The following is a 27,912-nucleotide window of genomic DNA, read 5'->3' as shown; positions in this document are numbered from 1 at the left end:
ATTCCTGTTTCCCTGCCTTAGGAACGTTGCTGCAAGCCTGAGCTGGGAAGGAGGAGCCTGGGGAAGAGCAGGTTTGGATTTTCTCTCTGGTTTAACGCCATCTGCATTCGTTTTGCTGGCTGAATGATCTGCTCAGTCCCTGCCAAGCTCCCTTGCCTTGCTCTTTTGGGGCTGTCTGTGCCTGCTGGATGCTGGCTCAGCGTTTCTCAGACTGTCACCACTCCTCAGGGTGACAATCCCTGCTCCTGCCAGCTCCTCCCTTGCCGGAGCTCACCTCTGTGTGCTGGAAAAATCCATCCTCCAACCCGAGCTTCCAAGGAAAGGCTCAGCAGTCTCTGGTGTTGGTCTCAAGGCAGTTTATTGCAAGTTATCTCAAAGATTTTCTCCTGGGGCTGCTGTGGTTTGCTCACAGCTCAGGCAGAGGCACACACACACCCTGACATCCTCTCTGACCCCGACTGCTTCTTCTCTCCCACCCAGGGTTGCTGCTGTCTTTTGTATGGGACATTACATGTTACATGGTTACAGTTTTTCCCAATGCCTATTACCTATATTAAATGGTGATTTTCTATCTTTTATATGGTACATTACGTGTTACATGGTTACAGTTTTCCCCAATGCCTATTACCTATATTAAATGGGGATTTTCTACTCTAAACCAATCTGGGAGTGCCAACATCACCAAGAACATGGAGGTGAGGAAGGAGAAAGAGGGAGGACAGGGCAGGCCCAAATCCCAAATCCATCTTAAAACCTCTGACCCCCATGTACAAAACCAAAACCCCCTGTACAGCACTCAGAAATTCTTCCCTCTACTTTGTGACTACTTCTACTCTAATATCTAAACTTTTGTGACTTCTTGTTCTCCCTGCAAGGTTGGTAAATCGTTCCATGGCTCAAACCCAAAATCACAGCTGTTTCCAGCTGCCTGCCAGGGTCTCAAATGCTTCTGACCTGGGCCTGGAACATCCAAAAATGTCTAAGGGACATTTTGAGTTCTGACACTCCCTGACTGTCCCGCTCCCAGCCTGCCCTCCATCCCTCTGGCACTGCAATCACACAGCATCACCCCCATCACTGATCCACACTTTTTTCCCCATCATGTTGGCAAATTTATCTTCTTTTTCTGCCTGGAGACGAGCTGGATACTAGGGCTATAAATTCTCCTCAGGACTAACTTAATTGACCTACTCTATTTTTTTATTTTGCATCATTTTAATTTTTTTGGATAGATTTTATTTTAGCTGTTACTTGTGTTTGTTTTTTTTTTTTTTTATCTCATTCCTGGTTGTTCTCTTTGATTTTTTTCTCTCTGCCAGGTATCACAGTCCAAAGGAGGTGATTTTTAGTAGCACTGTTTGTGCTCTGACAGCTGAGGCTGTGTCACAAAAATATTACAAACGACATCCTTCACAAGTTTCCAGTAGCCGTAAACATTTGCTCTAAAAATCTGTGTAAGATTTTGTTGAGGATATTACATCTATAAATCTGGATGATATCTATATAAATACTTATTAATAATGTGCAAATAAAATATATTGATATATTCTCAAGGCCTAATAGAAACCACAGAAGCTCAAATGTCTCATAGAAATAACAGAAGCACATAATAAATGCGAGCACAGATTGCTCTTATTTTTGTGGGGGGATTGTTCTCATGTAAAAATGATATTTGAATATCAAACAGCCAGACCTATTTGGGGATATGTATTTTTTAAATGTATTTTAAGTACTACAATTATATTTAGATATAATATATATTTATTAAAATTATATATTTAGATCTAACTGGTTCTCAAAACTAAAAAATTAAAAGCTCACCTCTGCCCCTGTCTCTAAACTTCCAAAAATACCTTAAAACACTCCCTAGCATAATCCCTCCTCTCTGGGTGAGGCTTGGAGGTTCTAAAGGGATTTCTCTGATTTTTTCTCTCTGCTTCCATCAGGACCTTGGCAAAATCACGGCAAATTTTGGTTTGCTCTGCTCTTCTCCGTGAGGATAAAACCCTGGAGCTCCTTCCAGTGAGGGCTGTGCCCTCATTTACCCTGGAGTCAATGATTGCAACAGATGACTTCAGATTTAAAGTGTCTCGAGTGAGACAAGAATTTGACCCATAATTTGGTTTTTTGGGTTTTTTTTAAATTTATTTAAATCCATCTGCAGACTCACTTTACTCACCCATCAATATTCACACTTTAAAGAATGATTTCCTATCAATGACCTGTAGAAATTGGGCCCTTCAAATAATAAAAAAAAAAGACCCCAATGACAACAACATCAGCCCCCATCCAGCCCTTGATTTTCCTGGAGTGAGGAGGAAGTTAATGGAGAGATCATTTTTAATTTTCACATTTCCTATTAAGTGGCTTCATGAATCACCATTTATTGGGAGCCCAATCATGGAAGCAGTGACAAAACGTCTTTTGACTTCCACAGATCTTTTCCTGAGCACTTCAGAGAGGGGGAAAGTGGACTATTAGCATTTATCAACCTTTACACTCCATATGATTATAAATCTGTTTTTTCTTGAGCATGGAAAACAACCAACTGTCCTTACGCTCCAAAATTCCCATGGCTACCTCAGATTTTCCTATGGACAATCCCTTAGGCAGCATCACAGTCCTACAAGCAATAAAATGACAATTTTCCTAACAATAAAACCTGGTGGAATGAGAGGAAAGAATCATTTCAGAGAAATACCAGCTGATGTTTCTTTACTCACCTGATGAAAATCTAAAAGCAAAGTGATGTGCCAGTGATGGAGGGAGAGGCTGTAGGGTCCCAGTCTGTGGAGAGGAGCTGGAAGGGACAGAAAATACAGGTGTAAAATGAAGGGGGTGTAAAATACAGGGGGTGTAAAGTAGAGTGTGTAAAGTACAGTGTGTAAAATACAGGGTGTGTAAAGTACAGAGAGTGTAAAATACACAGCGTGTAAAATAAGGGATGTGTAAAATAAAGTACAGGGGGTGTAAAAGATAGGGTGTATAAAATACAAGGGGTTAGAATGTAGGGTGTGTGAACTGTAGTGTGTGTAAAGTACAGGGTATGTAAAATACAGGGTGTGTAAAGTACAGGGTGTATAAAATACAGAGGGTGTAAAATAAAGGGTGTGTAAAATACAAGGGATGTAAAACACAGGGTGTATGAAATACAGGAGGTATAGAATGCAGCGTGTGTAAAGTATAGAGTGTGTAAAATACAGAGGGTGTAAAGTACAGTGTGAAAATAGAGGGTGTGTAAAGCACAAGGTGCGTAAAGTATGGGGGGTGTAAAATACAGAGGGTGTAAAATACAGGGTGTGTAAAGCACAGAGTGTGTAAAATACAGAGGGTGTAAAGCACAATGTGTAAAATACAGGGTACGTAAAAATAAAGGGTGTATAAAGTACAGAATGTAAAATACAGGGTGTGTAAAATACAGGGCGTGCAAAATACAAGGTGTGTAATGCATGGGGGTGTAAAGCACAGGGTGTGTAAAATAAAGGAGGTGTAAAATACAGGGGGTGTAAAATACAGGGGGTGTAAAAGGTAAGGTGTGTAAAATACAGGGCATGCAAAATAGAGAGGGTGTAAAAGCAGTGTGTGTAAAACACAGGCTGTGTAAAACACAGGCTGTGCATAACATAACAGAAGATGTGTATCAGACACAGAAAGAGCTGGAAAACTTGGGATTTGGGGAATTATCACAGTTCATTTGAAAGGGAAAGCCACCAAATCAGATCCTCCTGCAGCACCTCACCTCTTCCTGAGTCTTCTCCTCACCCAAAGGTCCAGTCCCATCTGCAGCTCGGCAGAGCTGCCTCCAAGGATCTGATTTTCTGACCTTGCTCAGCTCTGCTGCTCTCTTCTGGGCCTTCCCCAGAGATGTGCTGTGAAACTGTACACAAACATTTCTATATGAACATATGTACAGGTCACTGGATATGAATTTATATAAATATATGTATATGCAGGTTGAGATTGCACATACGCATTGAACCAAACCCAGTGTATTTTACAAGATACCAGAAGCTTTTCAGCAAATGAAGGTTAAAGAGATCAGGTTGTCAATGAAATAGAAAAACTCCTGTCAAAAAGCAAATAAAACATCACTAAGTACAACCATTGTGATCTGGTTTTTGATATGCCATTAAAAATGTTAAAATAAATTTAAAATATTACAAAGATTTTAAAATATTAAAAGTATTTAAAATTATTTTAAAAATAAGGAGGAAGCAGAGCAACATGTAGTGCTGACACTGAAAAAAAATGGTATCAACAAACCCCACAAAGCACAGCTCTCCTCAGAGCAGAAACACATCATGGAGAGAGATTATTTGACCATTCTATTTGTTGACAAAATTATCAAGATCAAAATCATTAGGCTGAGTAAGATGAGATTTACAAGCAAAAGCAACAGTAACATGGAAAAATAGAGGTGAAGGGTTTTATTTGAACTGAGAAATTGCATTTATTATTTAAACACGATCATCATCAATTGTCTGGACACCAGAAGCAGCCTGGGAAGATGAGATTTAAAAAGAACTTAAACACGAGGCTGAGAGAAGATCAGCACAAGGGCAATGAAAACCAGCCCAGAATGCTGTAAAATGAAAGAACAGGTTTGGATGGGAAATTGAGGAAAAATCCTTCCCTGTGAGGGGCTGAGATGGAATTGCCAGAGCAGCAGGGGCTGCCCCTGGATCCCTGGAAGGCTGGACAGGGGAAGGTGTCCCTGCCATGGCAGGGGTGGAATGAGATGAATTTTAAGATTCCTCCCAACCCAATAATGTGCCATGAACATTCTCCCTGTGCCATGGCACCACCAGCTGCAACATCCTCAAAATACCCAGAGGCTGCATAATTTATAAATTAAATAATATATCATGGCTAGAAATGCAGACTCAGAAAATGCCTTTTCATCCTTACTCAGAGTTTTACACAAAGATGTTCACACGTGGGGATAGAAAAGCATTTTTTCTGATAGTAGAGTTTCCTGTCTCCTCTGACAGCATAAAAAGCCAAAATAATTCAGCGTCAGGTTGGAAGAGATCTGTTGTGAGCAGCAATGCATCTGGGGCTGTGGTAACATAAACAATCCCAAACTAAATTTTATTTCTCCAGAGCATCTCCCTGTTTAAGCTGCTTTTCCTTATCCTTCAAGGCTATGGCCTATATTCATCTGGAGATAACTTCTTTAACTCTACAGCACTTTTCTGAACTTCACTCAAAAGCCAGGGCTCCTCTGAGTTATTAAACCACTCAAGGCCGCTGTCACCCCCAATATTGAGGTTACTCATCAATGATTAAAGTAGTCAAAGTCCCAGCTGCAGCAGGAAAAACACAGCACCCATTTTGGGAGCTCAACAACAATCCCAGGTGAGTTTTACACGTCAGAATTGGCCTGAAGTGTTGCTAATTAAAAGGCAGCTGATGGAACTTCAAATATTGTTCCTAATGCTATGAAAAGAATGCTGGTTGATTCTTCTTTGCACTAAGGAAATTTAGCTGTCATTTCACTTAAATGTATTTAAAATCCTCCATTCATTCGATTTACCTGATTTAGGTTTGGAGGCTGAATGTGCTTCCAAAGGGAAGTGACAAATCAAGAACAACCTTTCCTCTGCCTTTGCTCTGAGCAATCAGCAGCTGCTTCGATCCTGAAAAACCTGAAAAACCCTGAAACCAGGGAGTACAAAGTCCCTAAACATTCCATGCACACCCCACGACTTTTTGACTTAACTCTGCCAGCACACAGGGAGGAGCTGGAGGAACAATCCTGGTGCAGAACTGAGCCTTGAGGTGAATTTAACTCCTCTGCTCCAACCTGGAGTAAAACCCTTAGTCTGGTGGAACATTTCACCTGCAATTCCAGCATGGAGCACCCCAACATCATGGAAAAAACAGAAATTTGACTTCCCTCTAATTTCTGTGGAGCTGCAACTTCAGCGTTGGTTTATTTGGAATTTTTTTTTCAGCTGCTCAAGTTTTCAAGTGCCTAAGAGCTCAGATTTACCAAATCTTGCTTCTAGGATCAATCTAGAAAAAAAAAAAAACAAACTCATTTTGGGCTAATATCCTCTTGAATTTCTGTCTCTCTTCATTTTTTGTGGAGGGTGACCATTCTGTTATTTGTAACCCCATCAAGCAACACTAATTTAGTAATGATCACTCCTGCTCCAGCTTGTTACATTCTGGATTTGGGCATCCTTAATTAGTTTCCTTATTGCAACCACCAGAATTATTCATGTGCTTATCTGTGTGTCTGAGCATTTGGCTGTTCAGAAACTTATTTTTAAAATGCTAACCGACAGCTGGAGTTAATGTTACGTGAAAAATATTAATTCAACTGATATTTTCAGTAACTCTTCACCTCCTGAATTTCTGCATTTCAATTGGGAACATCCAGACTTGGCTTTTTAAGTGCAAGCTACTCTAATAAAAAAGACAAAAAGTGGATTACTCAACAATGACATGTAAATGTATGATTGTGTTCATATAGAAATATACATATTTGCAAGCTGTTTTTAATAGGCAGTGGAAAGTTGGAATTTGCTGCAGAAACCTTTGCTGTAGAAACCTTTTCCAGGAAGAGAGATGTGTTTAAATTCATTCAAGAAATCTTGCTGACAGCTTCAGAGAATTCTATGGCTGCTTCTATTTTGGGCTGGTTTGTGAAGGATTTATCAGGTTTGTGAAAAGCTAAAAGATGGTGTTGTGCATTGTGTGGTGACAGAATGAATTCAGCCTTCTTGGTGCCACTCAGGCTTGTGCAGAATGGTACAAAATATTTCAGCTTCGTGAAGGGAGGCTGCTTAGCAGGCAGCACCTGAATTTTGTTTAGAGAATGAAAAAAAAAAAAAGTTATGTCTTGGAATGAAAAGGAGGTGTTGGGGCACACCAAAGTAAAATTATAATTAATGTTATTAATATCTCTAATATGTCACGGCAAAAAATGCCTGTTTGGTAATAAACAACATCACTTGTGCTTCTGGATTAAAAATAAAAAATAGATTAAAAAAAATCAGAAAACAGGAAAGAAATAGAAGAATAGGATCCCAAAATGGTTTGGGTTGGAAGGGGCCCATCCTATTCCAGCTCCCTGCCATGGCAGGGACACCTCCCACTGTCCAAGGTGGCTCCAAGCCCTGTCCAACCTGGCCTTGGGCACTGCCAGAGATCCAGGGGCAGCCACAGGGCAGAAATCTTCCCTAGGAAATTCCATTTTTCATGGGACAGAGCTGGGCTGGAGGTCCAACATCCCCAGGCTGCACCTGCAGGAGCCTGACTGCACCCAGAGCCAGCCTGGCTGTGCAAGAGAAAATGATCCAAGTTATTGCAGCTTCCTGAACAAAACCCTCCCAGGGAAAGAAATAAACCCAAACAGCATAAAACCAACTCTTCCTCCCCAAACCCCAAAAGAAAATAACCACAGGGCTAAAATCTTGTTATCTGTTATAACTCACAATAATTACATTTATGATTGGCTTTTTTTAATCTTCTTTAGACACACTAGGAAAACATTTTCTTTCCAAACTGAACAAAACTGTAGAGTTTTAGATTACTTGTATTTATGACAGGAATTATGTGATGTGATGTGCCAGCAGGAGACAGGATATATCAGCCCAGGAGATCTTTTCCCTCTTCTATTTCCCCTTCAGTGTTCCTGTGTTCCTACTTAGGAGCCTGCTATAAAAAAAGTAGTGGTCATAATACGCAATATACTTTTCCAGATTACTTTAATAGTGCCAGAAAGATAACCAATGAATGATCATAATAATATATATGTAAAGGGGATCACAAATCTCACTGATGCAGAACAGAAAGAATTTATTATCCAAGTGTTGCTAATGACTTTCTGCCTGCCCCTTTGAAAATGGCTCTGAGCTTAGCACTATCCCTTGGAAATCCAATTCATAAATCCACAAGCAGCATGAAATTCCAGTAGGAAATAAAGCACTTTTATTCCAATGTATTACAGCACGTTAATGCTGTTTGTTAGAACATAAACTGACAGAAACACCCAAACACAAACAGGGAGTGACCTCAGCATGGGGCTTTAGAAAGTTCTGGGGTAAAAAGCCAAAGCTCAGGTTAGGAAAAACCAGAGCCAGATGAAATTCCTAATGCAGTCAAAGTGCTGCTCCTGGGAGCAGAGCATCCTTCCCTGCACAGGGCACTGCTGCAGGAGCTGCAGGGACACGAGTGACACTGCTGAGCACTGCCCTGAGCAGAGCAGGTGCTGCAGGGCTGGCAGCAGGGCTGGGTCATTCAGCAGCTGCTGAGAAAGGATCATTTTTCCTGCGAGCTCTCTCTTCAAACCCTTTCTCCAGGTGCCTGCTCCTCGTGACTGCCTCTGCTCCCATTTCCCTCTGAGTGCTCCTCTCCAGCACACTCAAGTGATCTGCTCTGCCTAGAGGGGGAGAGAAAACTGAATTCCTAAATATTGCCATAAAAACACACTGGCTGGTAACTGACCCTGGAAATAACTGGAAGTCTCCTTGGATGATCCAAATCCATAGCTCTGCTGAATATTTCTGCTCACTGCAGCTGGAAAAGCTTTCTTGTGCCACGCTGCATTGCCAGGACAGATTTTGCTGCCTCGTGGCAAGAGCTGCTCATTCCCTTTCCCTCTTCTCTTTTTTTAAAGGAAATCAAGCAATCTTAGAGAGCCAGAAGATGAAACAATAGAGGTTTATGAGGGAGAAAATAATTGGGAGCTTGGAACTCCAGAGAATCCCTGGTTTGGGGTGGAAATGTTCTAAAAAAATCACTTAGTGCCACCCCTGCCATGGCAGGGACACCTTCCACTGTCCCAGGCTGCTCCAAGCCCTGTCCAACCTGGCCTTGGGCACTGCCAGGGATCCAGGGGCAGCCACAGCTGCTCTGGGCACCTGTGCCAGGGCTGCCCACCTTGCTAGGGAATAATTCCTTCCCAATATCCCATCCATCGCTGCCTTTTGTCATATGGAAGCTGTGCCCCTTGTCCTTGCCATGCTAGGGACCCCAGAATCAAACGGTGCCTCTTTGGGGAAAAAAAAAAAAAAATTCCAAACATCCTTCATTACAAAGCAGAGTAATTACCTCTAAAAAAAAGAGAAGATTAATTAACCACAGCTCCTGTAGGTCCTGGGGAATGGGAGGTTGTCAAGTCCAGCCCAGTTCCTGAGACAAGAAGTGAAGGATCAGCCACCTGGAACAGCAGCACCGGGAAGGCTCCGGAGCCGCCAATGCGGCTTCCCTGGGAAACCTCATGTCTCTCGCAGCTGCAGTTCCCTCAAAATATGAAAAGGCAAGTGAAAGTGACCTCTGCTGAAAACAAACTTCTTCAACAACCATGGAATCCCCTTCTCCATAGCTCACTTTTAATTTTAATTTGGTATTTGCTAATAGCTGTCTAATGTGCATGATAAGAAACCGCAGCATCACCGTCTAGGACGATTGGATTGCTGGAATGAGAGAAAGAGAAAAGAAGGCAGGAAATATCAAGAACTGGCTGATTTGGGATCAATACTCAAAAATCAATATGGGTCCATAAATGCTGTCTTGATCTCTCCATAGCTGTATGATTTATCTCCATTATCAGTGTGTTGATTTATAAGAAAGCAGGTTAAAGCTGCCTGTGCTCCTAAAGAAACATTTTCATCTCATCCTTAGCCCTGGACTTCTCTCCCCCTTTCCTTTTGAGCTCCAAGATGCCAGACTGAGTAAAACACCATTGTGACCTGGGAGATAAAGTTGCAAAATCTGGAACAGGTTTTGTCCAGAGCAGCTGGGGCTGCCCCTGGATCCCTGGGAGTGTCCAAGGCCAGGCTGGACACTGGGGCTGGAGCAGCCTGGGATAGTGGGAGGTGTTCCTGCCCACAGAAGGAACTGGATGATTTTTAAGGTCCTTCCAACCCAAACAATTCTTGATGGTTTCAAGTTAATGAGCTGAGAAAGTCGCCAGACATTCCCATTCCAGTTTGATGGCAAAACACCAATTTCTGTGTTTTCAGCTTTGCTGTTTCTTCCATCTCCAGGAATCCAGTGATGAGGATGAAGAGCAAACACTGCTGATGAGGATGAAGAGCAAACACTGCTGCACTGACTGATGGCCTCTCCTACCCAATCTGCTCCATTTGCTATTCCTGCTCTGTAGCCTGGGAAGAGTTTAGTCCATTATTAAACATAATTCCACCTCTGTCTTGTCAGGCTTAAAGCAGCTGACGCTGCCTTTGAAAGTCAGGGCCCAAGACAAGCACCTGAATGTCTCATTGCTTAAAATCAGACATCTAAATCCACCTTACACACCCAAATAAGCCAGAGGAGTTCTCAAAATGCTGAGAATCTCTTACATCCACAGCCCCAGCGAGACCAGGTGATACCCAGAATCTTTAGACACAGAGAACTCTGATCAGTACCAAAATAGCTGTGAAATGCCTGGTACCCCCACTTGAGTATCTTCTTCAGAGAACTCTGTATTTCATTCCCTGAAACTTTTTCATTTCCTGGAATAGCAGTGTTTATTACTTTAATAAACTGAATTAGGAGATATGGTTATTGGTTTCCTAAGTAGGCTGAATTAAGTTTCATTAAAAAATAAAATCCAGGATTCTAGTTTATACTTGGTATAAATGCACTTAAAATGTTAGAACAACTATACACTTTTCCTTTTTCTTTTAATATGCAGATTTAAAAAAAAAAAAAAATCCTTCCTGCATTAAACCCAGAGCTACTTTCAACATTTCAAATGGGCTAAAATATAATAAATAAAAATTTTAATTAAAACACCTAGTATATAATATTTCTGGACTTATTATGTGGTTTGGGTTTTTTTGTGGCTGCTTGCTGTAGACCACAGAATAAGATCTGTAAAATATCCTTATTAAACCAGCAGGGTGATGCTCTGAAGGTGTCAGGTCTGGTGGTGGTGGCCACAATCCCTTCCCTGGAGTTAGGGAGTGACAGGGATGAGGCTGCAGTGTCCCAGCAAAGTGAGAGCCAGGGAGGAGCAGGATGGAGGCAGAGCCATGCCCTGAGCAGGGATAACCCATCCTGAGCCACCCCAACCCCCAGCCCTCCCTGGGATCAGCCCTCCTCACCTGAGAGCAGAAAAGCTGCTGGACAAAAAGCCTTTTTTGGTGGAAATCTCTCAGGAAGAGAGAGTTTCTCCATGATCTGCAGCCCTCCTAGGATGTGGCTTTGCTCCCACTGAACTTGGAAAGGCAAAGTTCCTCTCAGCTTCTCACCTCCCTCACAGGCCCATCCCAGCTGCATTTATTAATGAAGAATCACTGAAGCACCAGCTAAGTCTTTCAGCTACACTTTTGCCCCAGCAAGCTGGTGTTTAAGTGTCTGAATGACAAAAAATAATGTGGGTGGACACTGTCCAAAGACAAAACCCCATCAACTCCCATCACAGAAGAGCTAAAATGCTATTTTAAAAAGCCACAGAGCTGCTTTGGACTGTGGGTGGGTTATTGTGGACTAATTTCCACTTGCAAGGTTTTCAAATGATAGATCATCACCCACAAAAACAATTGTGGAGCTGAGCTGAGAAGGTTCCCTCAGCTGAAAAGGTTTGGTTACCTCTAAATATAACAGCAGATTCACTAATGTTCCACTCACATCAGGAAAATTGCTGTCTGCGTGTCACGGGGAACTCCTGCAAACTCTTCTTCCACATCCATAATTAAATCACTGCTCTTTCCACTCACCTAATCTGAATATTGCAGGGCTATAATATGGGAAAAGAGAGAAAAGCATTAAAACACTTTGTGTGACAGAAGTGAACAAAAGCAGAAATCCTGAAAAAGCTTTGAGGGCTTTAATAAGTCACTCAGTGACCAAAAGCAGAGGAAGTGCTTAGCACTGGGAAGTCAAGCTGTGCCAAAGCTCTGTGTGCAAATGCTGAAGGCTTAATGACACAGCCAGTTTAATTCTTTGTTTCATTCTTTGTCTGCTCGCAGCCTTTTCCCTTTTCAGCCCTGTCAAGGGGACACACAATGCAGCTTTAGCTAAGCCACCTTAGGAGAGCCAGGAGAGGCAGCCTTGCTGAAATCAGGCATGGGACTTCTGCCAGAATGCTCTTGAAGGATGTGCAGGAAAATTGTTGGTGCTTGTATTTCAGGACAAATCTCACCACCTTCCTGCACCCCAGTCCAGCCCGAAGCACATTCCTTCCTCTGGTGGTTTATCAATAGTTTAAAAAGGTAGTTGATACATCCAAGATGAATAATAAGGTGTAGGTTCAGAATTCAGTGTCGAAAAATGCCGATTTTCCTGAGTGTTTGAGCGTCTCCAAGGTGCCCTTGTGCAGGCAAGAGCTCAATCCACATTCCCCAGGTGTGGCACAGACAGAGTGCAGGGAATGCCAAGGAAATGTGAAATTTTTTGAAGGATGCTTCACGTGTGGGGTTGTTTCCTTCTCCTGGAGGAGGACAGGACAAAATCCTACTCCTGGACTCTGCCTCCCAGGAAAACACTGGTTTTGACCCTTATTCGTGGAGAAAACTCCCAAAGCTTCAAAATTTCAAAGCCTCATTTCTACCCCTTCTCAGCTGCTGCTCTGAGCCTTTCCAGGCCTCATTCCTGGAAGGGCATTAATGGAAGTGATCAATAATGCTGAAAGGAGCAGCAGTGAAGACTTAAATTCCAATCTCAGGTTTTGGTTTTCACATCTGTTTTTCATGGAAGCAACAAGAGAACAGAGCAGATACCACCAGGCAAGGAAGGAACAGTAAATTATGAATTAAGCCAGAAATAAACCAGGATTACACCCTTGCCTCAAACCAACATTAATCTTCATGAAGGCAATAATTCAATGGAAATATTGGCTCTGTGGCTCTGTCTTAGAAACAACTCAAGCTCTGTTAGAGACAACTCAGCTGCACCCTCCCCACATACTGCTGGAAGTGTATCCTCATCTAATCTACTGGAAAATCCTGCTAAAATCAACAGGAATTTGGCATAAGGAAATATTACAGCATCTCACATCATGTTTGGATTGGTTTTTGGGAAGAAAATCTTTACTCCAGAGGTGGGCAGGTCCTGGCACAGGGTGCCCAGAGCAGCTGGAGCTGCCCCTGAATCCCTGGAAGTGCCCAAGTCCAGGTTGGACATTGGGGCTGGAGCACCTGGGACAGTGGAAGTGTCCCTGCCATGGCAGGGGTGGCACTGGATGGGCTTTAAGGTCCCTCCCATCCCCAAACCATTCTGGGATCCTGCACAGAACTGGGGTATATGGTCAGTTGTAATAAATACTCTGAGTACAGCTGAGCATCAGCTCCATACAATCAGAAGAATAATTAACTAGGACAGGATACAGCTCACAGAATCAAAGTCAAGATCCCAGGTGCTAGAAAGCAAACTGAGAAAGAAGTGCCAGTTTTAGGTTTTCTATGGCTTGGAGAAGCAGAACTGCTGCTGATGTGTTTCACAGACCTCGCTGCGAGCAGCACGGCACCGAGTCAGGCAAACCTTGTAATTAGGAGATGCAGGACGTGAAAATAATTAGTCAGGGTTTATGGAGCCCACCAGCGAAACCCAGGGAACTGTGGAGTTATCAAAGGCTCTGTGCAGGGTGTGATAATAGGAAAATGTGGCGTGGTAGATTCAGAGAGAGAAGTGCAGGCCTCGTAGCACAACTAATACAACTTCATTGCAGTTACTCCTGGGATTAGTCATTGTAAGCACAGCAAAACGTGGATAAAGCAGCCTATTTGCACTGTATCAGCTCCTGCTTTATTGATCCTCTAAACTGCTCCTCCAGTCCTGCTCTTAACACATTTTGAAACAAAGAATCCTTGAAAGACATCGATGGCACTCAGACACCGGCTCCCTTCAAACAAGTGGGCTCTGAACACCAAACCCACAGAAGTGGCTTTGCCCACCTTCATCCTTCCCTTCCCTCAGCATTAAAAACATTCTTCCACATTGCCAGTGGTTGTCATCAGCCAAGATCAGAGGATTCTGCACGCCGAGGAGGAATTTTGGAGTCACCTAAAGCACAACCACCTCCTGTATTGTATCACCTACAGGAAATGCAGTCACAGAGCACAGAACAGCACCTGCAGAAAGCTGTGGAGCAAACAGCCATCCCAGGGGAAGGTGCAGACTAATTAAAACCAGTGCTACAAAAAGATGCTGCTGTTCTAACATGTGTTAATGTGAGCTGCTGCACGGGAGAGCAATAAAAGAAATGTCAGAGGAAGCGAGGAATCGCGGAGGAGCCTGAGCTGAGCGAGGCACAAACAAGAGTCTGGGGAAGGAGGGCACAGGCTGGAAAACAGAGCTCTCTAAAAATGTAAATATGGGGCAGGAAGGTGCAGATGGGTCTCTGCCATGGGGCCAAGGCCTGATCAGTGCTCTTGGAGACAGGTATCAGAATGGGTGACACTGCCAATGTGACATTCGATTCACGTATCATCGTAATGTAGGACATGGACTCACCTGGGTGCATCCACAGTCCAAGATAACCATTCCCCCAAGATCCTTGCAGCTGTGCTGGAATAGGAAAGAGGAGACAGATTTCCAGCTCCTTCTGCAATCCCCAAATCCTGCCCCAGTGCTGCTGGACAGCTCCATGCCCATCTGTATCACAGAGGTGCCCTGGAATGCACAATGGCCAGCTTGGGAGAAAGGATTTGCCTGCTTGTGTCTGTCCCCTCTGGCTCTGGGACCACCAGGGCAGTGGGCAGAGGCTGACCTGAAGGACTGACTTCATTCCCAGCTCCCATCCATGATGGCAGAGAGCAGGGCTGGATCTCTGCTGACCCAAAGTCACCTGGGCTCCATCAGTGCCCTGCAAACTGAAGCCTGGAGAACCCAACCCTTCCCAAAAAGGATTGGGAGCCCAATTTCCCTTCCTGTGTTCAGCCTCCTGGAAAAATGGAAAGAATTAAAATCCCCAGTGCTCAAAACTGGGCAACAAGAAGTGCCTCTGAAAGCTCTGTGAGAAATCCTTCCCCATCTGGTCGGTCTTCAGCTAATTAACTGACATGGTTGCAAATGAGCAGCAGCTAATTGGAGCTCTCTGCTCTGCCTTTCCCTGCTAGGAATGGAATGGATTGCAGATGACCAATGGTTCAACATTTTCCAAGTAATCTCCACTCTGTGCTGGGCCAGCCTCCCAACAACTTGTCCACAGCCTCACCTTGGATGTGAACACAAAGAGCATCACTGGAACTGGGAAGTTGTTATGGGGAAGCATCAGGCAGATGTGTGCAGGCTCCAGTTCCAAGGATATTTTGGAAAACAAGCCACCTGCAGGCAGTCAGAGGCCAGCTGAGTCCCAGCCATGACTCCTCCCTGCAGCCAAGGGAACTCTCAGAGCCAGCCCAGGAACCTGGAGGCACACAGGCCATGCTTGGTGCACTTTGCAGGAGAATTGCAATGTGCAAGAGGTGGTTCTGTGGCTCTCCAGCAGCTGATGGGTGCCAGATCTCCAAATCTGAGGTCCTAAAAAGATTAAAAAAAAAAAAAAAAAACAAAAAAAACCACATCAGGTTTTCCTGCTCCATCCTCTGCTATCATTCCTTCCCAGAGCTCCCAGCCTTTTTTCCAGTGAGGCTATTTGACACCATTCACCCCCTAACACCAGGAAAAGCTTTATAACAGCAAGAAATCCCTTAAATACCCTCCATATCACAGAATGACAGAATGCTTTGGGTGGGAAGGGACCTTAAAGATCATCTAATCCCAACCCCCAGCCAAGGACAGAAACACTTTCCACTATTCCAGCTCCAATCCTGAACACTTCTCCCATTTTATAGAACCAGTGAAGCAGGTTAAACTGGGACCAGTGGCATCCCTGCCCTGTTGTGGTCATTGCCCACAGATGGTTTAAACACCTCAAACACAAACAAGCAAACAGAATCCCCTCCCCAAACACCCAGGTGAGCAAAATTATTTGTAAAAATACTCAGAGTAACTCAGGAACCACAATGCTCCAAGCATCAGGCCAGATGTTGTGTTTAGGCTGGATTGGGAATAATATTCCTCAGGATTTCCCTGAAGACCAGGGATGAACATCATGTCCATGTGAACATATTATAGACAGAGGTGTCCCTTAAAGCAAGAGCACCTCCAGTGCTGGATGCCAGCCCCTGTTGTTTTTTTCTGTTTTGCTCTTAATTGCAATATGGTAAAACAGGGTTAAGCCCACTGAAATTTTTAGTTGGGCTGCAATGAACCCAAAATCTGTGAGGAGACTCATCTCTAATTAAAGTTTTCCCCATTTCTCTGCAATATGGAATTTTAAAAATTCTCCTGGCCTTTCTAGTCGTCTGGTCTTTAGTGGATGCTAAAAAACCCCACAGATTTCCAGTCCCAGACCATGGCAAGTTCAAGGAGTTGGGGATTTTTTTCTATTTTCATCTCACACTATTAATTCTAGCAAAGTTACATTAAAAGCTGGATGAACTAAGAGGAGTTCTATGTTTCTGAGTTTGGTGTTTGTGTTTATCAAGTTTGGAAATAAGAAAGCATAAATAAAACATCTCCATGGGATACAAATTCACTTCTCTGTCTTGAATAAAAGAAATGCAGCTGTGGAATACAAATCATCTCCTAGCCAGAAACATGATTTAATATTTATTAATGCACACTTGGCTCTGTGGATTCAGGGGGGGTGTTCCCCACTTCTTATCTGTGACCTTTTGGGGTCCTGACCTCACAAAGTGCCACCACTAAACGCTGCTGGAGCAAAATTTGTTTTACCCCATTTAAAACTACATCAGTTTGGATGTTTCCCGCTCTCAGAAACACCAACAAAAGCTTATTTTTTTTAATTGTAAGACAATGGGAAAAACTGGGAAAAACTGGGAAAAACTGGGAAAAACTGGGAAACCAGTTGAAGGATATTCTTTCACTGTGAAAATGAGAGAATGATCAAGCTGGAAGAAATCTCATGAGTGAGGGCAGAGAGGTGCTGGAATTGCCTCTGCAGAGGCTGCGTGGAGGTTCTGGCTTCCCAAAGAGCTGCAGTCATCAAGAGCTTTCCAAGAGCTTCCAGGAAAATCCAATTACTCATTTTGATCAAAAAGTTTTGAGGAAAATGTGAATATTTAAAAAACCGAACAAGTGTGAGGTACCTGTAGGAGAAGGCTGATCATGGGCAGTGGCTTTTAAGTGCTGGTCACCTCAAAAATGACAATTCAGAAGAGGTAACAACAAATCTGCTGGCAGAACTCACCCTGTGCTGCCAAATGGTGGTGAAGGTTGGACTTCATGATCTTGGAGAACTTTTCCAACCTTTTTCATTCTGTGATTTTAATGCATTTTGTGTCCTTGTAATAAAATTGACACCATTAAGGGTCCATCTCCCCAGTGGGTCTAAGGAAAAAACACTGTGGATTTCAAAAGATTTTCAAAAAGGTGTTTTAAAAACAGAGAGAGCTCTCAGGAAGAATTTTGATAATCCTTTGAACAGGAGGTAGAACCATTTTTTAGCTGTGACTTTACACTCCCTGTCAGCTAGCACCATTCCTCCTTCCAGCATGAAAAACAGGTGCCAAAAAGAGGATGATTTTTGTAAAAAAAAAAAAAAAACGAAAAGCACTGAAGGAAGAAGTGCATTTTTATGATAAAAGGGTTAAAAAGGTCTAATTCTGAATTTCTATCTCTGCATCCCAAGATGCTCCTTTCTTGAAAATAAAAAAACTGATTTAAGTGCCACACTGTCATTTACAGACTCAGGCAACAGAAGCAATGCTTTACCCGCTTCCCAGAATGAAAAAATAATCCAAAAAAGTAACTTTCCCCTCAATATTATGTACTGGCAAAGCAGAAATCAGCCAATTATCCTGGGAGAAATATCAGCAGTTTTCCCCAAAGGGGGGCAGCCTTACACTGGCAGGTGACAGAAACACTGAGCCCACTGTGACACCACAGCTCATGGGGCATCTCTGCCCAGCAGCCAGGGGGCCACTGCACCCTAAGATTTTTCACATCTCAAACTAGCAATAAGTTCTTGTTCTTTCTTATTCTTTATGATAAATATAAATGTATTCACTTAGATTGGGAAATTTTAAAACATTTTCGTGAGAAGTTAAGAAAATAAGAACTTTCTCAGCTTTATGTCTACTTTCTATAAACCTTTTTACACTTTCTAAAATCTTTTACCTTTTTATATTCCTACACTCCCCCTGCATTTTTATATCCTAATGGAGATTCAGAAGCAGCAGCAGCAAGAATGGAAGGTTTGAGATCTGCAAGCAGATGGAATAAGCAGGACTGCAGCAAGATGTCCTAAAGCTGCTGAAATCCAGGTTGATTCAGGGACTGCCTTCAAGCAGTGCTGACCCCGAGCCTGCAGAGGGTCCTGCTGGCACCCATTTATCAGCTGCTGAAGCAGACTGCCCAGAGCTCTAAATAGACTTCAAATCTATACAGCCACTGCCAGGGCAGAGCTGGTGGCCATAAAACACTGGGTGCTGCACAGCACAAGATTTAGGAGGTGAATGCTGGGGGTGAGGACACTGCAGTGACCCTGAACACCACAGGGCAGTGACAGCAGCACTGGCAGAAGAGTTTTTTTCCTGTCAGTGTCACAAACTTCCAGGTGTTTTCCATTTCCAGAGGTGGAAGCACCCTTCTGTTACCTGTACCAAAAACCAGCTCCTGTTTTCTGATCACCTTTGGCTCTTGTTTATCAAGGTTACACACACACGAGAATGATTCTTTACTGCTTTAACATGAATTCTTTCACAGCAGCTCTTGGAGCACTGATTCTGTAGCTGCTGAGGTGAATCCCAGACTGGTTTGGGTTGGAATGGACCTTAAATCCCACCCAGTGCCACCCCTGCCATGGTCCCAGGTTGCTCCACCCCTCCCACTGTCCCAGGTTGCTCCAGACCTGTCCAACCTGACCTTGAGCACTCCCAGGGATGTATTTTAGATTATTTTCCTGTAAACATAAAGGCTTCTATGATTTTCTCTGTGCTATCACTTTTTGTAGTCCTTGTCCAGCTGTTTTCTCCCACTTTTCATGCTCAAATTCAGCACAAAAAAAAAAAAAAAAAAAAAAAAAAAAAAAAAAATTTGGGACAAGGCCACATGCATCCCCAAAGTCTCATTTTCCTGTGAAATGTTCCCTCACAGGTGCCACTTGCTCCCCAGCAGATTAGGATCACTGGAAAATGCTCAAATCCTTTAGGAGCTCTCGCATTCCCACTGTTACATAATTAACTCTTTTTGCCACCTGCATTTGTCTAATTCCAGCAAAAACAATTCCCGTGCCAGAGCCCTCACTTTTGGAAGAATGAAGAGCACAGTGGCTCAGCCTGGGGCTGGGTGACAACAGCCACTGCAGCCCCAAACTGCTCAGCTCTGTGAAATTTATTAGGAATTGCATTGCATCAGAAATTACTGCAGCAGTGATAATCTAGAAAAAAAAAATGGATATTGCTGGCTTGCTCCTTTCCAGAAAATGGAAGGAATTATTCCAAGTGCCAAATGCCACCTCCTGCACCTTCAGGGCTCTCTGTGAGATGTTTGTTTTCTGTTGTGGTTGCTTGGAGAAGGAGCATCCTTTGGGAACTTGTGGTCATTGCCCACAGATGGTTTTGATGCCTTGTGCAGGCTGGCCTGGAGCAGAGGCTGGGCAGAGTCACAGAATAAAGCAGGGATTTATTCAAGGATCTCCTCCATGGATCCACCTTGGGCAGCACCAGAGCCCAGACAGGGCTGCACCCAAATGAACCAAAATGGTCCCAAAATGAGCCCAAGATGAACCAAAATGGTCCCAAAATGAGCCCAAGATGAACCAAAATGGTCCCAAAATGCACAAGCGCTCCCGGGGCTCTCCCTGGGATCAGTTCTGCTCCATTGGCACCTTGGAGTTCATTGTCCCATTCCAGCTCCAGCCCATCAGTCCCACCCTGCTTGTTTTTCTCTCTCCAGCCCACGGTGTTTGTGCTCCTGGGCTGAGGTTTGGATCATTTGTCCTTGGTGCCCAGCTGTAGCAGGAATTGTTTTGTCTCCCTGCTCTGTGCAGAGAGCTCACCGTGCCCTGGTATAAATCCCAGACCCACACTCTAAAGCAGCACAGAATGTGAAAAACATAAAATCTAAAACCTGAGGCATCAGTTTAAACACCTAAAATACAAACAAACAACCAGAAATCCCCTTCCCAAACACACAGGTGAGCAAAACTATTTGCAAAAATAATTTCAGTAACTCAAGCACCATGCTGCTCCAAAGATCAGGCCAGATGTGATCTGCAGAGGAACCAAGGAACAAACCCTTATCTCACTCACCCTCCAAAATACCTCACCTGGTTTTAATTAAGCAGAGCAGAGGGTGGTAATCTGGAAAGCACTGGGAAAAAAAGACAAGGAAAAGGTAAAATAAATTACCAGATTTTCTGTTTTCCATCAGTACAACTCCTACACGAACCAAAGGTTAGGGAGCCAGTTGGGCAAGGGATGGAATAAGCTTCAAATGTTGAATTTGCCCCAGAATTCACTCAAAAAGTCGCTGCTTTGTGTTCCCATCTTTTCTTTTTATGCTTATCTTTTGGCAGAGGTGCCACAGTACTTGTGGCACAGCTGAGGAGATTTTCTGGAAGGATGTTTGAAGCTCCCAGGTATGGAAGCTGCTCAAAGTCTACCATTATTATTATTGCCCTTCAGGAAAAACATCTGTGAGAACTCCAATTGTGTTCACTTTCAGGCTTGCTGTTATATTGATAAAAAGAGCTGTTGCTGAGTTGGGCTTCTCAAAAGCCAGTTTTGCCATTTATCTGTAGAAAAAAAATATCCAGAAAAAGTGCATTCCACAGGGATGTCTTGAACAGCACAACTTAGAAAAGTTTCCCATCTGCTGCAAGTCCATTAAATGCGAAAATGTGGAATTTTCCAGCCTGTGATTTGGGTGGTGAAGGTTTAAGATCTGTTCACAGCCACATTTGCAGCCATTTGGGTAGATGGGGGTTGTTTAGAGATGCCTGCAAAAAGCCTCAATTTGTACCCACAGACAAGATAATTTTTATTAATGAATCATATTGACACATCAACCTCCATTTGTGTGTCACAGACTTGGAATACACAAACAGCTTCTGAGAGGGGAATATGCCATTATTAACCAGAAATTCTTTTTAAAAGATATTTTAAAAATAGTCCACTGTGTTTCAGTGCTCTGAATCCCAGTATTTTCAGTCTTTCCATTCTTTCATAATAATGTTCAATTAATAAATTTCCCCATGAATTAGCTCAGTATAAAAATTGATAAAATAAGAAATAGCATATTTTTTTGTTTCAGTTACATAATGGAATAGACTGGAATTTTTTTTTTTCTTAATGAATAATGTGTTTTAAACTCACTTCTACTGAGCACACCTCCACCCTGCTTCTTTGTAGTATTAATTACGCAATATGAAGTGTGTATTGGATAGTTATGTTGAAATTTCAAGCCAATAGTTACTTCTAGCAAGCACAAAAATAAGGTATTTTACACACTTTGTTCAAAGAGATGAACTCAGGAATGTAATGGATGTAGTAGATACAATTCAAATATTAAATTTTAAGTGCAACTGGCATCTGGCCATTATTTTTTGCTCATCTCAGCTCTGCTTCATGTGATATTAAGTAACAAATAAAATGCTATATTCTGTATAAAAGGAGGAAAATCCCAACTGAATCAGGTTCTGAAGGACAGTCAAAATTTAGTGATGATAATAATAAAAACAACTCCATGAACTTCTGATGGGCAATTCACAAAATGAGGTTTAATCAGGATATAAATCCCTCCAGGTCTTCCTGCTAATCAAACATAAAAATGAAATTACCATCTAAATCCCCTCTCCTTCTTTTTGTAAAATATTCTTAAATTTTAGTAGTTTCTTTTCCTGAATTTTGGGAGTTTAACAGTTGAAGTTCTAGCCTAAATAAAAAATTCTTCACCTTCTTTAGCATCAAGCTTTAGTCTTGCTTTACCTTATGAAAAATCCTAATTATATTAATTACCCCGTAAGTTATTTATTTAGGGTGGTGTTTGCAACAATGTGGGGACTCGCAATGGCATTTTTTTCTGATTTTTACTGCTGCATAAAATCTGTGAAATCTGAGACACACGTGGCAGAATGGATACAACATAAAAAGCCTTTTAACAAAACATTTTAGCTTTCAAAACCCCATAAACCTTGTGATGTTCCTCCATTTAATAAAAATATTTCAATTGCAAACAGAATTGTTTTAGTGTTCAGTGCCACAACCACCCCTGGGAGATGTTTTTATTCCTGCTCCCTGTTTTTCTGGAAAATAGCTTTGCACTCTCTGCTGTCCATCAGATATGCTGGAGGATGTGCTGGAAAGCTGAGATACCCACGTATGGATTCACTAAGCCTTTAAGAAGAAGAAGGTCTCACTGTTATCCACTTATCTCAAATTAGAATCCAATCCCAGCAAAGGGAAAGGGGAGATAGAGGTATTTATAATATCAAAACTAGAGCACGTGGTAACAAATGACATTGGGGAATAAAAAAGAGAAAAACTACTTTATCTCTGCTGAGGCCACCTTGGAAAGGCATATCCTGCATTTAACTGTAAAGTGGAAATCTCCTCCTCCTCCTTTGGGTAACAACATTTCCTTCTTCTGTAAAACATACAAGATATCAACATCTGATCCCAAAATCCCAGAAACACCAAGATTTGCCTCCTGCTGGCTCCTGAGGGAAAGCTGCACCTGCAGCACCAACAGGTTTGGGGCAAGGGCTGTTCCCTCTTCTGCACCACGCGCTGGATCACATCCCAACAGCCTTTTAAAGTTATAATTGAAGTTTTATATATGCAATAACCTGAGTGCTGAAATGCAAATTAAAAATCATTACTATTGCTGCCATACAGATCTGTCTTCTCTAGGCACCAGTTGTCCTACAGCACTAAAACCTGGGGGCCTGGGGGATCGTTTCAGCTTTGATGCCTTGTTTTTACAGGAGAGGGGAGCAGAAGGAAAGCAGCTGGAGGAACATCTACCCCCTATTTGCATTTAGCCATTCAAACTTAAAATCCCATTCCTGGCTTAGCAGGAGCCCTCAAAGACATAAATACAGATTCTCCCAGGACAGAGTGGAGCAGTGCTCTTGTTTCCTCTCAAAGTGCTGTGCAGCCAACTCTATTTCACTCTTTATGTTTCCTGTCCAGTTTATTACTCTGCTGTTGCTCCAGTGTGCCCAGGGAGGGATTTCCAAACTGTGTCACACAGAATTACCCCAGAGCTTCATGGAAAGCCTGATTGAAAAGCTCAGTTCTCCTCGGGCACCTGTGTGTGGAGCTGGGACTGCAGAAACCAGGAGCAAATCATACCTGGTGATCCCAAAATGCTGGGTGAAGGCTGAAGATGATGAATTTGTGGGTGGCTGTGCAGAGATTCCACCTGAAAGAAGAGCTAAAACTTTCCTGGAGGGCATTTATCCAAGCTGGTGCCACCTAATTCTCCAGAATCCCTCCCAGCACTGGAGGAGCAGATCCTGGGCTCTGCTGCTTGGCTGAGTGCCCAAAGCACAGTTCCTCCCTCAGCATCATCATCATCACTCCCATCTTCCCCAAATCCAGCCTGTGCCAGCTGCTCCTAATCCAGCAGCTCCTCCCCTCCAGGCCCCACAAACCTGATGGAAGAGGGTGAGGAGTTTGATTTAGAGTTGATCCGTGAATTCTATCTCCCCAAGAAAATGCCATCTGGGTTATCTGCTAAAATTAACCAAGGTTACCTGCTAAAATACACCTGGAGCAGGATCTGCTCTGCTTGATGAAGGAACACGTGGATTTGTGGATTTTAGCTGTCTCATTATCCTCCTAGAGGGAAAATGTGCTCCCCCTCTTAAACCCTGCCATTAGAGCTGGCACAATGGGAAACCAGGAGCCTGCTCCCACCTCCTGGATCAGGAGACCCAGCTCAGCCCTGAGAATCACAGCCCAGAATTAACCTGAATTAACCTGAATTAAATGAACCTATTTAAAACACAAGTCCTGCCCCTCCACACCTCTTGGAAGTTACCTCCAAAGAGAGCTCAACCTCTCCAAGTCTCCCTCTCCTTGATTTGTGCTTCTGATGACAACATTCCCATTTTTCCTCAAATTCCTCATGTAGAATGATGTCAGTTCACCACCAGAGCTGGGAATAAGCACTCTGCAATCTTTTTTTTTTTGGATAAAACAGGTAGCAAAGAAGGGAAAATGCAAAGAACAGTTCACCTCTCTGCATCCACACAGAAAACTGCTAACACAAGAACTGGAGCTGCTGGATCATCCCTAATTCTTCCAGCAGCCCATGAAGCATTTAAAGGAAACATCTGCTTTTCCTAAAAACCCCTTTCTCACAGAATCACAGTGCCTTTTGTATAAAATAAGAACTGAGATGTGTATCTGCTACAGTAAAAAAAATAAATATATATAGTAGAACTTTTTAATATATTAAATTAGGCTATATTGGCTAAAATTCCATTTTAATTTGAAACTCATTGGATATTAAAGGCAAGTTCAAAAAGTTATTATCTAGGGTTTAATTGCATACATTATGTTTGTAGCCTTAGGTACTGCAGGTAGATCTTTAATATTCCCTGCAATATACTGAGAGCATGGAGCAGCCATTTAATTCTGCTCCAAGAAACTTCCAGAGGTAACTGGAAAAAAAAAAAAAATCTGGGAAAGCAGATTAGAAAACTCCAAACTTTTGGCTGTTGAGGGAAACTCCAACGGATTTGGGCCTGTTGACAGGGAATTTCCAAAGTTTTAGCTGTAGGAAGTACATTGGAAGCATATGGGCTGTCATGAAAACATTGTTGAGTCCACCCTTGACAGACACCAGATTAAAAATAGAAGGATTTTCAAGCTGCAATATGGGTGCTTGGAAAAATATCAGATATTTTCCTTCAAAAGTATTTTAAAAAAATCAAATGTGTCCAAACACTAAAATGGGACAGCATGTCCTCTCTATCTCACATGGTAGAGGAGGTCAGTTGTGTGAGCATTTCCATCCTTTGGCAGGATTAAGCAGAAAAAATGTAAAATTAGGCTAAAAATGATCAGAATTCCAGTCCTGTACCAAAAGAGCTGGAAATTTGGGGGGGAGTAATGATCCCCTTAATTTCCTGTGCACCTGCCTTTCTGCAAACACCAAGGTATTCAAAATCAGGGTTTCAAGAGACCAAAATTCCCCAGAGCCTAAGGAACTGTGTAAAGCCAGAACTATGTTCCCTGTAATCAGAAATCCTGTCAAGTTCCTCAGTTTCAGTCTGGAGATTCTGGTCACCTTGGCTCCCCCTGAAAATGCATTTTTGGATCTCACTCAGGCAGGGGAACACCTTTGTACCCATCCTAACCCTGTTCCCAGGGCACGAGGGGGTTCAGAGAACTGAGGTGGGAAAATGAGCAGTCAAGGAAACTGCTGGAAAATCCAAACCACTCCTCCTTGCTCCTGACACACACAGAGAAGCTGGTGGCATTTCTCCAGCCCCAATTCTTCTCACACCAATTGCTGCTCAAGTGCCACATCAATGATCTGGGCCTTGCCACAAAGAATTTCACCTTTCCCCCCTCGCCCCATCACCCAGTACCAGCAAAGAAAAATGAAACCCCAATTAATGACCAAACAATTCCAATTCATGGAAATATCTTCCAGAAAAGGATTAGATACAACAGATATACATATATATATATATATATATATATAACAGAAATACAGATCCTGATTTCCTTCAAAACACATGGAAGTCCTGACCCAGGACTTCTGATGTTGCTAAAGAACCCAAACCAGTGATGGCAGCTGGAATTCCAGCCTGTGGAGGATGAGCAAAGTATCTTTGCCTCCTTATTTTCAATTCCTCTGATTATCCCAGAGTGCTGCGTTCACCAAATGTTTGTTTAACTGGGAGTGTTTGCTTATTTAAAATAAATCTCTGCAATGGGAATGTGCAGCCTGGTGTCTGGGTGGGTTCTTCTGAGCGGAGAGCAGGGGATGGGAGGAAGCCGAGCTCAGCAATTCCACACACACTCCATGCTCAGCAAACAAAGAGACACACAGTTTTCATCTTTTGTTCAATCATTTTCAATGAATGCAAACTTTTTTTTTTTTTTTCCTTCCTCGCCATTTAATTTCAAATTAGTCTAATCAGACATCTGCTAGGATGTGTCTGAATTAACAGAACTGAACACAAATCTTCTGCGAGCGCTCAAGTGCTGCTTCCCTCAAATGGCATTAACTCACACGGACACTGTGGAACTAATTGAACAGCCCCAGCACAACATTCCAGACTCTCTGATTTCACTTTATTGGAGTCAGAAGAAATCACAGGATAGAAGGAAACATGTTGTTAAGGACTTGTTCTGAAGCAGTTCAATAAAAGCAGGCTGCTTATCCTGCTTTATTATCTTTATTATTGCTGCTCGAAGATGAAAAGAGAATTTCCTCTCAAGACAGAAAAGCAGAGTTAGTCTCAAAGCTCTTTGTCTTCCTTTCAATAGCAAGGTACAGTTTTCTCCTTAGAATTTACAGCTTTTTTTTTCCCTTGCCTCTACAGGGAATTTTGATATTGTTTAGTTCTCTTGTTCCTGTGACAAATTATGGTGGCATTTGTCAGCATTTACTAAAGGTTTTGACATTACTCAACAATGTTGAGGTGGATTCTGCTGACTCTGGGCATGTTCTGAACTAAACATCCTTTGTCAAACTCCTGGAATTATCCAGGAGCTGCACACAGGTGGTCTGTTCAGCTCTGTGGTCCTGGACCTTCCCAGCGGGTAGGAATTTCAAAGTCAGATTAATTAGAATTGAGGGACTTCTTTAGCCTGTGTTTGTGGAGTGATACTGACACAACAACCCCATTAATTTTAGGATTCAGCTTAGATCTGCTTCAAGTGATACTTCAGTATTGATTAAAATAAAAATGATCCTTACATATATAAATAAATAAAAAAGACACCTTACATATTTTTAACCACATGGTTGTTTTTCTTAAGCAATACTTTTAAAAGTATCTAAGATTTCAACCCACAAATTCTACAAGCAGAATAACTGCAACATTCTGTAAAAGAAGCATTTTCCTAAGAGTTTTAAGCTCTTGCCATATTTAATTTTGTTCATGGGCTGTAGAGGATGGCCTGGGAGAGAAGTTTTCATTCTTGGTGCAGTCCTGTCCCTCGAGGTTGCTGCCAAAGCTCTACAAGACACACCAGGGAAGTTTCCATGAATTTTTCAGCTACCTGGGTCTCTGTCATCTCTTAAATACAAATAAAATTGAGCCCAAATGTCCCTTTTTTTATGAGTAATGGGAAATGAGACAGAATCAATCGCTGGCAAAGTAAAAGATGCTTAATATTGATTGTTCTTCTGAAGGATGAGGAAGCTTTTCTACAGCTCGTTGGGGGACACGGGGAAGGGACAGCTTATGGATTTGTTTTCCTTTTTGCATTCCCAAGGGAGAAAGGAAAAGATGAGGCCATGATAGATGATAATTCGGCAAGGAATGACTAATGAGGCACTGAGCTGCCTCTGTAGCAGTAGTGAGGCAGTAATAACCAGAGTAATTGGGTTTATTGGGTTTCTGCTTAGCACACATCCAGTCCTCTCCAACATCCTGTCCCTCCAAAGCATTTTATGCTCTCTGTCTTTCCTTTTTATTATGCCTGACTTGAATTATTTCATGAAATTTGACCTTGTACTCTTAATCTCATCTGCTTGTTCTGCATAGTTCATCTTCTGTATTTTCCTCAGTAGCTGTTCTGTCAAACACTCCACGTAACCACGACATCTCAGGCTGCAGTGCCAGCCCTCACTCAGGGTGGATTTACATTTCTGTAGCCCCAACAGCTCCATTTCATCTTCCAGGGAATCTGGCTCAAGAAATAATACTCCAGGATAAATTTGCTAGAAGTGCACGACCCTCTTTTACAAATCACATTGCTAACTCTGTGCTAGAATTAATTACAACTCCCATTTTCAACTAAATGCAATTTT

General features: G+C 42.5%; 1 protein-coding gene across 1 annotated transcript; it reads right to left on the bottom strand.

The window, feature by feature from the left end:
• Window positions 1-625: 625 nt before the first annotated feature.
• On the bottom strand, window positions 626-19,198 carry LOC146766220 (uncharacterized). The gene is made up of 2 exons (XM_085590278.1): window positions 15,116-19,198; window positions 626-14,466 (listed from the first exon to the last, which is right to left on the bottom strand). The coding sequence occupies exon 2, from the start codon at window positions 3,618-3,620 to the stop codon at window positions 2,685-2,687; it is 936 nt and encodes a 311-aa protein (XP_085446404.1). The 5' UTR covers window positions 3,621-14,466; window positions 15,116-19,198; the 3' UTR covers window positions 626-2,684.
• Window positions 19,199-27,912: the final 8,714 nt, after the last annotated feature.

The sequence above is a fragment of the Lonchura striata genome, chromosome 12 (assembly GCF_050655825.1).
Source record: "Lonchura striata isolate lonStrDom1 chromosome 12, ASM5065582v1, whole genome shotgun sequence".
Classification (NCBI taxonomy): Eukaryota; Metazoa; Chordata; class Aves; order Passeriformes; family Estrildidae; genus Lonchura; species Lonchura striata.
This window is presented reverse-complemented; position numbering and strand designations above follow the sequence as displayed.